This window comes from Rhinopithecus roxellana, chromosome 1 (genome assembly GCF_007565055.1).
Source record: "Rhinopithecus roxellana isolate Shanxi Qingling chromosome 1, ASM756505v1, whole genome shotgun sequence".
NCBI lineage: Eukaryota > Metazoa > Chordata > Mammalia > Primates > Cercopithecidae > Rhinopithecus > Rhinopithecus roxellana.
Window position 1 is genome coordinate 45,187,037 of NC_044549.1, and position 16,735 is coordinate 45,203,771.

General features: G+C 43.8%; 1 protein-coding gene across 5 annotated transcripts in view; it reads left to right on the forward strand.

Annotated features, from left to right (window-relative positions):
• The window catches only part of KALRN (kalirin RhoGEF kinase), a 707,465-nt gene that overhangs the window by 200,709 nt on the left and 490,021 nt on the right, over positions 1–16,735 (forward strand). For all 5 annotated transcript variants that reach the window (XM_030942180.1, XM_030942185.1, XM_030942189.1 and 2 more), the window contains exon 3: positions 6,231–6,345. In XM_030942180.1, coding sequence (XP_030798040.1) covers positions 6,231–6,345 — 115 coding nt within the window. The remainder of the gene's footprint in view (positions 1–6,230; positions 6,346–16,735) is intronic.

Sequence of the window (16,735 nt, forward strand, 5' to 3'; positions counted from 1 at the left end):
TGGCCCATTAGCCTGAAATATTTAATATCTGACCCTTTAAGAAAAAGTCTGGTGACCCCTGATATAATTGAAGTCAAAGACTGGCCAGAGCCCCTAAGGCAGTCATTCTCAAACAATAAGGTATGCCAGAATCACTCTGGGAGCCTGTTCCAGGGCTCCACTCTAGGCCTCCTGGATCAGAATTTCTGGTAGGGTCTGAGGCAGGGGCTGGGGTAGACAATGTTAGTAGCCGAAGATCATATTTTGAGAAACATGCCATGTGCTTATACCTCATGGACCAAACCTTTATTTCTGGGTGATTTTGGTGATCTACAAGAAGTAGCAGTGCAGTCACAGAGCAAGAGCTAGTCCGGTCCTGTAGAGCAGAGGTTCATGCCACAGGCACTATTGGTTTGGCTGTTGGGCGACAGCCAAAACAGAGAGAAGAGGAGGTGGGAAGGGGATAAAGGAAAGGGGAAGTTAAGCAGCAGTTGTCTCCCACCTCATTGGAGAAAAGGCGAGAGCCTGATGATTCAGAGTGTAGGTGTGGGAGGTGAGGGCAGGCATGCAATGGGAGTGTGCAGAAGACTATATAATGACTAAGTGCATTCTATATTATTGTAATTATTGTTAGCAGTAGTAGCAATAGTAATTTATTATTGTCATTGCTGTTAGACGAGAGTGACCTGGCAGCTGCCTCTTCCCATTAGGGACTAGTATATCTTATAAGGTAATGAGCCCCCTGCCACTGAAGATGTTGAAGTACAGGCAGAACAACTCCTTGGCAGGATTGTGCAGCAGTGATTTGGGTACGGGGAGAGGCATAGGTGAGCAACCTTTAAAACCTTTAGAAACTTGGATTCCATTTGCTTGCTAAGCATATGGGAAGACCTTGTGCAGAAATCCTAGAGGCCATTGAGCACTGCCAGGGCTCTGATTTCTGCTGATCCCCATAGCCTGGGCTCCCAAGGATATGGCCCACAGCCCTCTGGGAGCCCAATCTTATCTTTTCTTCCTTCTTTTTATAGTCCTTAGTTAACCTGATGTTCTTCCTGTCCCCTGGATATCCTGCCAGTCCTTCCATTTCTCTTGTGCCTGACACTTCTTTCCCTCTGCAGTGCCTTCTCCATACCTTCTGCCAGTTTGAGCCTCTCTTCTCCTTCCAGAGTCAGTTCCTACTTTAGCTCCTCCAGCAGACCTTCCTGGATCTAATGTATTCCTCTGAGCATCATTCTATTCTACATCAGTTTGGGGCATATGCATGCACAGTACACTCTAACATGAGACCCTTGCTTGATGTTCATGGTTTATTTTTTCCCAAGTAAATTCAGTCAGAGCCCTGGGCAGAGCCCCAGAAAGAAACCTTCTCAGGTGGTAGGGGCTAGTCCTAATGGATCTCATAGAAGCAATGTGGCCAGGAAGGCAGTCAGGAATGAGGCAGGTAGAAAATTCCCTGAGCAGGGCGAAGGGGGCTGGGAGCATAGCTCTCCCCTATTTGCCAATGTAAGCCGAACAGCCTGGGTTCAGCCTTATTCAACTGCACCTGCGCTTGTGGTGCCAGAAACTTCTGGGCTTAGGGAACATTGCCCTTCTATATCTGGGAAGGACACTGAATGTACTGGGAAGATAATGACTGGCTGCATCTAAAAAAACAAAAACAAACCCCAAAACCAAAAAAAAAAAAAAAAAAAACAAAAACCAAACCAACCAACTCTTACATCCTGAGCTTTTAAAACATAAAAGATAAAACACAAAAATAAAACAAAATAAAGAAACCTATAATTAAATAATGCAGTTTAACAGTTGGATTTCTTTCTGAGAAGAAGAAAGCACTGCAAGGAATGTGGTGAGTAGAGAAACAGGCTGTTTGTTAATTGAGCCTGCCCTCCCCTGCTAGTACCCAGCCTTGGCCAGGCGAAAAGAAAACCATGCTGCCATGGGAACGTACATTGGGAATAATCCAGGGCAGCCCAGAAGCTTCTGCATGTGGGCGTGTGCATGTCTGTGTGACAGGATTTGGGGCTGTCCCTCAGTGAGCCTCCATTGTTCCAGCACTGCCCCATTCTGCTCTGTCATTCACAGCTCACAAGCTCCCCTTGGCCCTCTCTGATATCCTTTATACTACTTATAAGTCACAGCACCCATTGTCCCTTTTATCCAGCATTCCCATATAGGGTCCATTTCACCCTATTGTCTTCATGTGCATACACACCCTCCTTTTGGCCACCTCCTCATGATTCCTCTCTGCCTCCTTATCTCCCACCAATGTGGTTTTCCTCATTGGTTTCCACCGTTCCCAGGGAAACCTTATGTTGCTGTGGCATAATCTTTTGTACCCTGGACCTGCATCTCTCAAAGTGTTTTCCAAGAACAGTTCCACAGGATGATCCTCTACAAAGAAAATGGGGTTCTGTTCTCAAAGAAGTTGGGGAAATGCTGGACATTGTAGCTCTCCTTCTTGGAGAATTATAGTGTCCACTAAAATACATTAACATTTTAAGGCTCTGGAAAGTCCTGCAGTAAAGAATTTTTCTTTTTTAATCTGGCATTTTCCAAACCATAGAATAACCTCATTCCCTAAAAACTTATGTGTCTGTGATGTGTATTCATTAACATCTTGCAGATCTATTGTTATATTGACTCTATCGGGGGTCCTTATACTTCATCTCTGCTTATTGTCCTCTGTAATTTCAGCATCTATGTCAATTATTGATCAAATCCTAGAGCTTCATTGCTGCTCAGCCTCCTTGGTACCAAAGTCCTCCACCTACCTACCGTGATTATGCACGTCCAAGATCTTGACCCTTGATATGTCTATCTGTGGTTTTAGTCCCATTTTGACCCTTTCTGATATCCTCTTGTCATTTGGGAGAGGATGGATATGAGAGGAACAAAATCAACACTTTTCCCTCTTTTCTGGGATGTCATCATCCAGCAGGACATCTCCCACCCTCCTGGGGCATACCCCATTTATATGGTGCATTAGCTCCATTCTGCCTTCACTCAGCTTGGAGCCTGGCACAGATACTGTAGCCAAAGCTTTCAACAGAGCTTTTGCTGTGCCCTAGTACCCTGTCAGCAACCCTGAAGCTCATGTCCTACCCAGTCCTACTGTCATTCTCGAGAGAAGTTCTCCAGTGATGGTTAAATTTCCCTCTCCTCAGTACCCAGAGCCTACCCTGACCCTGGACTGATTCTTGTCTACTGTTCTACCCAAAGAACCATGTCCCTCAGGCAGACTGAACTCCTCCCTCTCCACCACCTATCTCCATTTCCTCCTCCAAAGAACAGTGTCCCTCGGGCAGGCTGAGCTCCTCCTTCTCCACCACCTATCTACATGTCCTCCACCCAAAGAACCATGGCCCTCGGGTGGGCTGAACTCCTCCCTCTCCACCACCTATCTCCATTTCTTCCTCCAAAGAACTGTGTCCCTTAGGCAGGCTGAACTCCTCCCTCTCACCAAAGAACCATGTCCCTCAGGCAGGCTGAACTCCTCCCTCTCCATCACCTATCTCCATTTCCTCCTCCAAAGAACCATGTCCCTCAGGCAGGCTGAATGCCTCCCTCTCCATCACCTATCTCCATTTCCTCCTCCAAAGGACCATGTCCCTCAGGCAGGCTGGACTCCTCCCTCTCACCAAAGAACCATGTCCCTCGGGCAGGCTGAACACTTCCCTCTCCATCACCTATCTCCATATCCTCCACCCAAAGAACCATGTCTCAGGCAGGCTGAACTCCTCCCTCTCCATCACCTATCTCCATTTCCTCCTCCAAAGAACCGTGTCCCTAGGGCAAGCTGAACTCCTCCCTCTCCACCAAAGAACCATGTCCCTCGGGCAGGCTGGACTCCTCCCTCTCCATCACCTATCTCCATTTCCTCCTCTCTAGGAGTTCAACAGCCTGCCTCAAAGAAGGGGACAGCCCTGTCTGCTGTGGACTAGACCCTCCCCTTGTGCCTTCCCTGGGGCCTTGCTCCATTGTTGTCCCTACCCTTCCCAGCATAAAGATTCTCTTCCTCTAGGCTCATTCCTCTCCTTTTTTTCTATAATCTTCAAAGGTCTCTTTCTTTCTGAACACCACATGGCTTGATCCTGCTGCCTCCTCTTGACTCCTTATCTACACTTCTGGATGTGGGGAATTAGAATTCCCCAGGCTTTCTCTTCTCACCCCTCCTTCCTTGCCATCTGAACCTTCCAATCTTCCTATTCACTATTTATGATACGATTTTAAAGCTCATTCATTAATGGACACTATGCTTAGGAAGTGGAACCAAGTTTCTCAGGAGTGTCAGACAGGAAAAAAAATAAAAAGCAGAAACTTGGTTCTGTTTCCTAAGCATAGTGTCCTTTAGTGAATGTGTTTTGAAATCATATAGTAAATAGTGAATAGGAAGTTTGGAAAGTAGAGGAAAGAAAAAGCGACTATCTTCCAGCCATCTAAAAACCTCCCCAGCCATGATCCTGAATCTCATGTCTCCAAGGCCAACCCTGGCTCCAGTTTGGGAGGGACAGTGTCAGCAAGCCCTCCAAGCCACCCTTTGCCAGTCAGAGCTGTGGTTCCTTGTGGTTCCAAGACTCTACTTGTAAAATGCCCAAGGAAGGTCAGGAAAAAACCAACAGCTATGGTAAAACAAGCAAACAAACAAACTGCCAGAGTGAAAATGCTTGGGGTGAGGTCAAGGATAGAGGGGAAGGTTGAGAGTGCTGGAGTACCTCCCAGCTTTTGGGAAACCTTCTATTTAATTTTTTCACTTCCTTTTCCTTGTGTGGAAGGCAGTGGAGAGATGGGGACCATTTCCAAGGCAGATAAGACAAGGGTGGTTATCACTTCAAAGAACCAGGGCTAGTGGTATGAAATGTACAACTTTGAGTTAATCTGTGTGAATCTTCCCTGAGTTGGGGTGCTGGGCAGTGGTGGTGGTGCAGAAACACTTTTTCATCAGGGCTGGATCTCACAGTGGTCTTGATCTTGTGTAATCCTTTTCTCTCTGCAGCCTCCTTACTTCCTCCTCAAGGGTATTCTGGATTGATTTTTTGTCAAGCGTCCCCTCTATCTGTGTGCCTTCTGGACTCCTTAACCAGAAGGAAACCTTGTTCATGAACTCACACTTGGGCGGGATCCCTGGGAGACTCTGCCCTCTGTGTAAGAGATCCTTGTTTTCCAGTATTGGTGAGGTTCGCACCTCTCCACTCTCTTTCATTAGATCCCTTTGTGGTCCTACTCTGGGGTCTATCTGGTGGCCACCTGAGATGTGGCGTGAGGAGTCTGTGATCATGACACAGTGATTTTCTTTGTGTAATGGCCAGTGCCCTGTAAGGTCATAGTTACCCTTAACTTTTTTCCTATCTCATGCCCCTGAGAAACTTGGTTCCACTTCCTAAGCATAGTGTCCATTAATGAATACATTTTAAAATCATATAATAAATAGCGAATAGGGTATTTGGAAAGTAGAGGAAAGAAAAAGCAGCGATCCAAAATCCTGGCCTTCTAATAGCAACACCGATTGTCATTTTGGTATACTCCTTCCAGTTATTTTAAATGTGATGTTTAGAAAACACTTGTAATCTTAGTATGTACATATGCATTTGCAGTGATTAAGACTTTGAGCATTCTGATTTCTGATAAGATTCATGTGCTCCTCTAGCAGGAGTGACAGGTGGCACCTCAGGCAGACAGGCAAGGGTGGTTTTTTGGCTGTGTAGAAAATACTTAATGTTTTTTCTATGAATCTAAGAATCTCCCAGTAATGCTATCCTGGGATGGATGCTTTGAGGTCTGCTTACCATAGTAGTCAGCTAATCACAAGCACTCCCACCTCACAGAGGTCTATAAAGAGAAGTAAATTAGAGATTAAAATTTCCAAAGAACATAGCACTTTCCACCAGCTTGTTTTCTCAGTAAGAACAGTTATCACTACTTTCATTATCATCTCACATTTGTAGAGAGCTTTACTTTTCCAAGTACATCCCCATGTGCCAACTCATCAGTTCTTGCAGCAACCCTGTAATGTGCACAGTACTGTTTTCATCTGCCTTCTACAGACGAGGCACCAGGGAAGCCAAAAGACTTGCCCACAGTCATACGTGCTACCTGCATCTCGACCCCTTGGCCTTGTCCTGAACAGTGACCAGATTTCTCTGGATCCCCTATTTCTGTCTGATCACCCAGCACTCAGACAGATTTCTTTTTCCTCTGTGGCCTTCCTTTCTGACTGGTTTTCTTAAATACTCTTCCCTTCCTCCTCCTTGCAGGGGGTCGTGATAAGCGAGGCGGACCCATCCTGACCTTCCCTGCTCGCAGCAATCATGACAGAATAAGACAGGAAGACCTGCGGAAACTAGTGACGTATTTGGCCAGTGTGCCAAGGTAAGGGGAAGGGGAATGGCCTGCAGGGGAGCGGGAGGGAAGCTGGGCTGATGCCAGTTTTGGAAGGAGCCTCCATCTCTGCCAGGGACCCTAGTGGTTTCTGCCCTTCCAGTGGATTCTAACTGTTCCTGGAACACCATTGTCCATTGTCTGCCTCATTCCCATTGTTACTGCTGGGATTCATGTGAATGGGGTGGGAGCTGAAAGTGGCAACTCTGGACACTCAATTCTGTATCACTCAGCTAGAGGAGGCACTCAACTTGATTTAGGTCATGCATTTTCAGTGGGAGTGATACTGCCCCCTAAGAGAGTGAAAATTGGTTGTTGGGGATAGCAAAATATTTTTTTCCATGTATTAAACACAGGTATATATACTCTACCAATGTACAGTATATGTGTGGTATTAAATTTTCACTGGGTAGGGTGATTAGGGAAAAAAGATCTAAAAAGGCTTCTTCAGGTCCTAGTATGATAATTTTAAAAAGTGTGAGAAACACTGGTCTAGGTAACACTGGCCACAAGGTGGGTGTGGGAGACATGCCAAGGACATAGTTTATGTATTTTGAGAAGGGAGAGACAAGACCTTCACTTGGTCAGAGAACCACAAGATATGAGAGTTGGGAGAGCCCTGAGGAGCAATCTAGGCAGATACGTGTCATGTCCTGCTTAGGGAAAGGGGCTGGCAGAGGATGTGTGTGGCTCACAAGGCTCAGTGGGAGAGCTTGGTCTAGAACTCAACCCTCCTGAGGCCAGCCCCCGTGCTCTCTTGCCATCTTTGTTCTTGGGCAGCGACAGCACTGCTGTCTGTCTCTTAGTGGAGCCAAAACCTGTGAACTGTTTGTTGTGGCAAATAAGAAATGGTTCCTTGGGCTTTCAAAACCTTCATCTTGTCTCTGTGCATTTTATAGAAGAATTAGTGAATTACAGGGAGGAGCTATAGATCCAGCTTTGCCTTTGCTGGAAGACCTGGGATAATTTTTGAATGTGTTATTAAGTTCTTGAAGCAGATGTTGAGTGAGGCAAGTACTGCATCTCAGAGAGCTAAAGAAGAGATGAATGTAAAGGGATGCTTGGAAGGTGATGGGCAGGTAGTAAAGGGGATTTTAAGAGCAGTCATCCCCTACTTGGAAGGATGTTGAATGGAATGGTGAGCCCTGAAGAACTTTAGACAGAAGACTGTGAACAAATAGATGCTGAATAGTGTCTGTTTTTTTTTTTTTTCTTTATGATATCCACTGGGAGCAGAAAAAAGATAAAAGGTCTTAAGTTCCAGTAAAAGGGATTTGGGTCATATCTGAAGAAGATCTTATAAACTTTGAGTGCATGAGACAATGAATGTAAGGATGAAAGATTTTCTTTCAGGGGGTCATTGTAAAGAAGAAATACTCTTAGCTGTCTCAGAAGCAAGGAGGTAGACTAAATAACTCATGATTGATGTAGGTAATTTAGCAATTTAGCTAAGCAGTTTTTTAAAGCACTTTTCCTAAATATGTGACTAACAGGCATAAAACCAGGAATTTTCTGAAGCAATTTACAATAGAAGTTTTCACAGGCACCCGTGATGAACTCTCAGTTCTTTTAAAGACAGAAGAAATTGGGATCCCAGAAGATATAAAGGGTACATTTTTCTTTCCTGCATGTTCATCACATAGCTGCAACTAATTCATGCTCATCTTTTCTTTAGAATAAAGAGGGAGAGAGTTGGAAGAATACTTTTCTTTATTCTGACTTGTTAAGGAAACAGTGGGACAAAACAGACTGGAAGTAATTTAAAAAGAAAAGATTTCCTGTGGGGTGAAGGGGAACAAAACCCAAGAGGGGCTGAGAGGAAGGCCATGAAAAACGTGGAATAATACATTATCACTGAAGGAACACACAAGATGCAGGCTCTCTGCCTCTCAGAGGGTGGTCACATCACTGCAGTCTGCGCTCCTGAGAATCAGAAGGCTCTTCACAGGGCAGGCAAGAGTCCTATTGCCTGGGACTCTTGGGAAGTGGGAAGAACTGTTCTGTGATGCCTGCTGCTCTGCCTCCTGAGGGACTGGCATTCATGAAGAGCGTAAGCACCCGGCAGGCCACAGAGTTCGCCTAGTCATGCCCACCAGTCACTTCCTAATTCTGTTGGCCACATGTCACACATAATGGCTGTTGGATGGAACAGGATTGTTCTAAAGACAGTGAAGTTTGGGGTAGGAAAACTGAATAACTTAGCAGGTCAGATTATATTTGCCACTTTCTTCTGTGCAGCCATGGTTTTGGAAGAGAAAGGGAACAATGAAAATTACCTGTTAGACTCAGTGGATGATACTGGTGAGAAGAAATTATTTATCTGGGTCAGATTCAGGATGCTAAAAAGACAGGCTCTTATTAGAAGTGGATTGTTACATGCTGGTGTGATCAAGCCTGTAGGTGACATTTGATCATTTGATGCTTTTTTTTTTTTTTTTTGAGACTGAGTCTCACTCTATCACCCAGGCTGGAGTACAGTGGTGCAATCTTGGCTCACTGCAACCTCTGCCTCCCAGGTTTAAGTGATTCTAGTGCCTTGGCCTGCCAAGTATCTGGGATTACAGGTGCCCACCACCATAACTGGCTAATTTTTGTATTTTTAGTGGAGACGAGGTTTCACCGTGTTGGCCAGGCTGGTCTCGAACTCCTGACCTCAAGTGATCCACCCACCTCAGCCTCCCAAAGTGCTGGGATTACAGGCATGAGCTACCACTCCCAACGAACATTTGCTACTTGTTTATTCATGCATTTATTCATTATGTGGTCAACAAGTACTTAGAGCTTCTCTATGCCAGGTAGATTGAGGATTTGCAGTGAGCAGGAACACACATTTTGAGAAATTTAGGGGGAACCTGGGTATTTCCCTACCCAGTGCCAAACCAGTAATAGTAAAAGGCAGCCCAAGATGGGAGTGCATTGGTAGCATAGGAGATGAACCAGCCAACAGAAGACAAACAAATAAGAACAAGTGAGTGGTGAAAGAGAGTCCTGGAATTTAAGGAACCAGCAAACTTAATGACCATTTAGGGGACCATTTTAGAATAGATGATTAAACAGATAGTGTTGATAATTTAGAAATGAATAGGAAGAAACAGTCCCACTCTCCTCTCTGTAGGCCAGGCCATATCTGAACCACTGCATTCAACTCTGTAACATTCATCTGGACAGCTTCATTTTAAGAACTACATAGATCAGTTAGAGTACTGTCAAGGAAGCAGCACATTAAGGCACCCACAATCCATGTCTCCACAGTTGAAGGAATGAGGGATATTTGCTGGCAGGCATGAAGATGAAGAAAAAAAAAACAAAACGCAATTCCTAACTTCAGGAGAGCTGCCCCAGAAGTGAGGGAACAGGCATGGCCTCTGTTGCATTAATGGGTAGACATTAGAATCAGGGGAAAGAACCTGCCCACATGGAAGCTGTCTAGCAACAATGCTGCTGCCTCTGGAGAAAGTGAACTTCCTGTCGCTGAAGACCAGATGACCCTCTGTTGGGGATGCTGTAGAAAAAGTTCCTCTACTGGGTTGGAGGTGGGCTTAGATGACTTCTAAGAATCTTTCCTGCCCTGAATTCTAGGTTTCTGTGATATTGGAAACAACAATACATCATAAAATCCAGGGCCTCAGAACAGGAGTCTTACCACCCCCACCAATATGCATCTAAGTACTCTCAGACTTCCTAAGTAAATTAAGGTCTGGGATTTCGCTTAACATTTTGTCTATACCATAAATCATAAGAGAACTTCTTTTTAGTCCCCTCGGACTCTGGGTGGAAATTTTGGGGCATTACCCAGGACCAAGGATCCTGTTGGGGTGTAACAGCTTGGATCAGTCCTGACTTATTCATTCAGCATCCATCTTGGCCTGAGATGAGTCCCTTCATTTTAACTTCTCTGTCTTGCTCCTAATGAGTTTGGGCATCTATCTCCTAGGTCACTCAGGTTTTCTATCATCTTATTCTGAGGAGTCGTAGGTAACAGGGTGGGAAGAAACCTTAAAAGTCTTCTAATTCAACTTTTCAATACCTCCATCCACTCAGTTCAACAAATACTTACTGAGTGTCTACTATGAGACAAGTTCTGGATGATTCCTATCGTCATGAGGTCTCATGTTATCTTTACTGTCATCCACCTACACTTATCTATCATTTTTTTGTCCTGGTCTGCTATCTGCTTACAGTTACTTGTACGTGAAAGGAGTGTAAAGAAAATACTCAGATATAATCGGCTGATGAATGTCCCTAGAAATTGAGAGACAGGATAGAAAATCCAGCCTGAGTTATAAATCATGCTGCTATGAAGACACATGTATGTGTCTTTATATGTTGGATGTTTACTGCGGCACTATTCACAACAGCAAAGACTTGGAACCAACCCAAATGTCCATCAGTGATAGACTGGATTAAGAAAATGTGGCACATATACACCATGGAATGCTATGCAGCCATAAAAGAGGATGAGTTCATGTCCTTTGTAGGTACATGGATGAAGCCAGAAACCATCATTCTGAGCAAACTATCGCAAGGACAGATAACCAAACACCGCATGTTCTCACTCATAGCTGGGAATTGAACAATGGGAACACTTGGACACAGAGTGGGGAACATCACACGCTGGGGCCTGTCATGGGGTAGGGGGAGCGGGGAGGGATAGCATTAGGAGATATACCTAATGTAAACGATGAGTTACTGGGTGCAGCACACCAACATGGCACATGTATACATATGTAACAAACCTGCACGTTGTGCATGTGTACCCTAGAACTTAAAGTATAATAATAATAATAAAAAAAGAAAACAAAAGGAAAATCCAGTCTGAGAGTAAACAACTGTCCAGGCCTAGCCCACAGTGGGGATAATCTACCCACTGTGATTATTGGGAGTTGACGAAATGCTTGAAATAGGAATTTCTAAGTACTACATCTCGTAAGAAAATCCTGGGTTACTTTTATTGCATTGAATTCCTCTTCATCATCACTGTTAGCCTGCTTTGTCATGACTTTCTTTCTGTGACTCCTAAGGGCACCAGTTGATGTATCTGACACTTAATCTGCTCTTAGCAGTGCCACTGAGATACTGAGTGTTCTGCCAAGGAATGCGGTTATCATATTGGTGCGGAAAGATGACAAGAAATTAGGATGAGTTATTCTGCATTGTCAATCAAATCAAGGTGCCTTTACTTGTGGCTTATTATTTGATAACATTTGCTCTTGTTCTACAGATTTCAGCAAAAGATAAGCTGGGCTTATGGCTTGCACTGTCTTTGTGCAGCATCACCAGAAAATAGGCATAAGCAGAGAGAACCAGGAAGACAGTTGAAAGAAGAGGGGTAAAAACTGCAAGGGTTTCCTCTCTCTATTTTCTGCATGAGAAAGTCTGAACTATCCAAACTATTGTCATCAAACATGTTCCGTTGGAAGGCCCTGTTGAGATGTGTTGTTGGCACCTTGCTCTTTATCTGGGATCATCAATAAAAGGAGGATGTGGGGAGGAAAGGGAGGGATCGGGTGATGGAAGGGCCAGATAATAGGACCAGTGAGAACATTTAGGTCACATTGTTTACATTTCCCTAAAACTTATACCTTTTAAAGATCATTGTTAATTTCTTTATCTATTTTAAATTTAAACCCTATGTATAAACAGTTTGTAATTTCTATGTATAAACAAGATACTTTTTACACACATTTCCAGCAATACCAGTTAGGTGTCCCTGTTGTTGGCTCTGTGTAACCCCAGCCCTGAAGAGCAAATAGCTTTCTACCATAAAGCCACAGTAGTAACTGCAATTGTTAGTAATAACCTTCCTTAGAGTCATATCAGCTTTTGCAGCAAAGGATGAAGAGGCATCTTAGTCTAGATGGAAGATGCTGAGTTTTGGATCCCAGCTTTACCTTTCTGCAGCCAGGAAACATATGGCCCCTCAACCTGGGTAATTTGGGAAGACTTTAACGAAGAGACAGTTTGTAAGGCTGTGGGCAGGGAACAGGGAAACCAGCAAGGTTTGGATCCCTCAGGCATTGCCGGCCTGGAAACAGCACGGAGGGGAAACATGACCACTTCTAAGAGAGAGGAGAGGTTTGTGAGAGGCTGCCTGACAGGAACTGTGGCCTTCAGTGGAAGATGCCACCAACTCATGGTGACTCCATGACAGGGAGCGGGGGAATTGGTACCTTGACCCCACTCTCTTCTCATTGTCTCATCTCCTGTCATCGTTGGCTGAATGTACTGAGAAGCCAGATGACAGGGGAGCCCATTGGTGTAGTCCATGTAGGTCAGCTTCCCAGGGCACTGGGGAGTGGAGAGAAGATACAGAATGGATTCAAGGTGCAAATGGAAGATATTTGGCACAGAGGGAGACTTTGAGCATGCTATTCACCATTTCTGAGTTTAATATTCTAATTTTTATTTTGGGAAAAGAATGTCTATCTCATAAGGGTGTTGTGAGGAATTATCTAGCAGTCTCTCTCTAGCACCCAGATGCTCGTAATTGTTAGTCTTTCCCCTAAAGGAGGTCAGTAATAGTAATAATGATAATAATAGCAACAAAAAATATATGAACATACATAGATAGCAATGTTTGCTACATATGAGGGACTAGATGTAGGATATATAAAGGTTATGAAGCACAATAATAAAGTGAGCACTTGAGAGCCTACCCTCCAATTTGAGAAGCAGAACATCACCTCTATCCTCAATGCTACCTAGGGCTCCTCCCCATTCTGACTCCCCTACTTCCCCCCAAAATAACACTATCCTGGGTTTTATGTTTATCCTTCTTTTGCTTTTTGAGAGGTAGAGTTCAGCACATATTTTCATAAACAATATATTATTTAGCTTTCTTGTTTTTGAGCTGTATAAGAATGGTATTGTACATTATGTAGTTTTCCGTGACTAGCATTTTTGAACTATAGTGATATGCAACAACATGGATGAATCTTTAAACATAATTTAGAGTGAAAAAGAACCTAAGGTTTTGACTCTGAGAACTCCAAACCAAATTATTAATAGATTAATGCAATGCTAAAGTGTCTCTTGAGAAGTTTCTCTTAGTTAACTGAAATAAGGAAAATTAATAATAATTACTTTTCTCAGTACTTTAGAATAAATATCATAATTTATATCAATATCAAAGAAAAAGTAAAATTCTTTTCAATTTATTCATTATTGGTATTAAGTAAAATAAGTATATACAGTGCTTACATAGTGCCAGGCACACAGTAGATTCCACAAACATTAGTTTGCATCTCTTTCTATCGTCTGGGGAAGTCTGGCATGTGCACAGTTGTGGGGTAGCACCCTGAGTTAAGTGATGAAATAGAGGGTTGAACCCAGTGCTCTGGCCTCCCAGTATGTGGAACATATAGCATCACTGTTGACTGGGAGTGGGGAGACTTCAAAAGGGACGTGAGCGTGAGCAGGATTCAGAAGCCCTGAGAGAATTTTGCTAAAAGCACAGAGGGGTAGGAGTGGGCCAGGCAGAGGGAAGGGCTCAGAGGAACGCTGGGGGTGGGCAAAGGAGGTGAAAGGGTGTCAGGTTAAGTTCCGGAAACTCAAGATGTAGAAACACGTAGTCTTTTGGGAGAATGGCAGAAGATAGGGCAGAGAGGCATATAGAATTACATGGGTCCAGTTCAAAAAGTTTTACTAATAGGCAATAAAAAAGCTATCGAAGAGCTTTTCAGCAGGAGAATGACAATTAAAATTGCATTTTAGAAGATTCACTCTGGCAACTGAGTGGAAGATGGAATGGAAGAGAAGGCTAGGAAATGGGGAAACAGTTGCAATAATGTGGGTTAAAGATAGTAATAATAACAACTAGCATTTATTAATCAATTCTAGGCATTGTCATAAGTATTTTACATGCGTTAACTTAATTCTCACAACACTGAGATGGAAATTATCATTATTCCCTTTAACATATGAGGAAACTGAGACTCAGAGAGATGAAGTACTTGCCTACTGGCACACAGCCAGTATGATCTGGAGCCAGATGGTCTAGCATCAGAGCCTAAGCTTTTATCCAGTGAAGAGATGAGGAGGCCAAAGTGACGGAAGTGGCAGTGGTGGCAGAGTGAGAGGACTGATTTGGGGAGAGTAAGAAGGTGAACTCTGAAGGATGGGCTAAGACTGGATTTGGAACAGAGGGGCAATGAAAGAGGGCGGTAGGAAAGGGATCTAACAATGGTGGGCAGGGACCACTATGCTTCAAACTTGCTTTCCTGAAGCTTCTCTTTGGAACCTAGGTGTGAAGGTTGCTGCAGGTGAGAAATACAGGTAGCAATTGCCTCAGTCTTGGGCTTCTGCTGGCCAAGGCAACCATGGTGGCTGTGGATTTGCAGGACAACGGGGGTGGTGAAGGTGGTGGTGGTGGTGGGGGGTCCGTCACAGTTCCTCCCCCAGGTGTTTGTGTTCAGTTTTAGATGAGTTAACTCTCATTGATGCTCATCTGTGGGTGATAGTCAACCATGATTTAGTTACCAAATTATACCAAGAGATGTAGGGAGAAAACAAAAGCACTTAAGACCATAGAAACTATTTAAAGAGATTAATAAAAGACTATCAGTAGCAGGGACCCCGAACTTAATGCCTACATTGGTGGGGTAGTCTCTATCATATTCTAGCGATGATCATCTTGTTCATTTTCCTTAAGTCTGAGATGTTTCCTTCACCCACCTGCCTGTCTGTTTCTATATTGGCATTGCTGTGGTGTCAGAAGTACAATTCTGGAATTAGTGCTCAGTTAATGCACATTCTGAGGCTCGTTCATTTCCATAGCCATGCCACCATTGTAGGACTTGGCAGGTCTGTGGGGCCTGCACAGTCCATGTGGGGCTAAGGGGCTACGGGGGCTCAGGGACAGGTTGTTGGGAGTGGGGAAGAGCTGGCTATCATGCTTCAAATGCAGAGACACACATTTGTGATTCCCTGGAGAACAATAACTGGAGCAATCAGAGGCGGAAATCACTTGGTCATGAAGTAACTATGAGAAGCAGCCCTGGTTATTCCAGGAACCAGTAAGTGCCTTAGCGATAAATCAAGGACCCACCCAGCACTGGACTAAAGAATTCCTAATAAGTGAGGGTGGTGAGTCTCCTTCACATGCATATTCCATGTGTACTCTCAGAAGGGACTTTGGGCATCAGCATTGTCTTGGTGGGAGTGGAATGATAACAGAGAAAGAATGGGCTCCAGGGAAAATGCTGACACCTGGAAATTATGCAGGGTATTCCAGCCTAGGAAGAATAAACCCCAGAATCCCCCTCTCTGGGAGGTGAAATGTGCATGCTTGCTAAAAATTTTCTTACCTATAAAACAGGCATAAAGATATTACCAAACACAATGGTAGTGAGGATTCGATGAGATAACACGTGTGAAGTACCTAGCCCATTATTTAGCTCACAGAAGGGGCTGACAACCAGTGGCAGTTGCTCTTCCTTCCCTTGCTTGAAAGTAGGGACCTTGTTTTGTCACTTGTCCTTTATTGTCCCTAGCATTGCTTTTTCAAAGTTAGGGTTAGGGTTATGCTTAAGTTTAGGATTAGAGCCAGTAGTGATAGCAGTTACAGCCATAGGTTCTATATACGTAATGAGTGAATATATGTGCCTAACAGTGTGACAAAGTTTTGGCCTGTATTTTTAAATTAGAAGGATATTTCTTTTACTGGAGAAAATAAGTGCAGAAAAAATATTTTAAGAGTTTTTTAAAGCTCTCATAACTGTACCACCTAGAGATAATAACAATATATTGACATGTTTCCTTCCTATCTTTTTTAAGAGCTTTGTTTTTTTGAGACGGAGTTTCACTCTTGTCACCCAGGCTGGAGTGCAATGGAGTGATCTCGGCTCACTGCAACCTCCGCCTCCTTGGTTCAAGCGATCCTCTTGCCTCAGCCTCACAAGTAGCTGGGATTACAAGTGCCCACCACACATCCAGCTAATTTTTGTATTTTTAGTAGAGATAGGGTTTCACCATGTTGGGCAAGCTGGTCTGGAACTCCTGACTTCAAGTGACCCACCCACCTCAGCCTCCCACACCAGGCTGGGATTACAGGTGTGAGCCACCACGCCTGGCCTAGAGCTTTTTAAAAACAGAATTGAATTATATTGTCTCTTCAGTTTTGCTGCTTGCTTTATTCCAGTTAGCATTATACTATAGAAATATTTTCATAACATTAGAAACTTTTCATGTGTAATAGTGTATCTTGGGATGCGGCGTTATATTTAATTAACCCTATCACTAGACATCTAAGTTGTTTCCAAAAGTTCAGTGTTGTAAGTAACCCTCAGTAAAAATCTTTTTATATAAACCTTTGTCTGTATCTTAAGTGGCTTCTTCGAGATAGATCTGTAGCAATCATGGGCTTCTTTTTAGTTTTTACAGA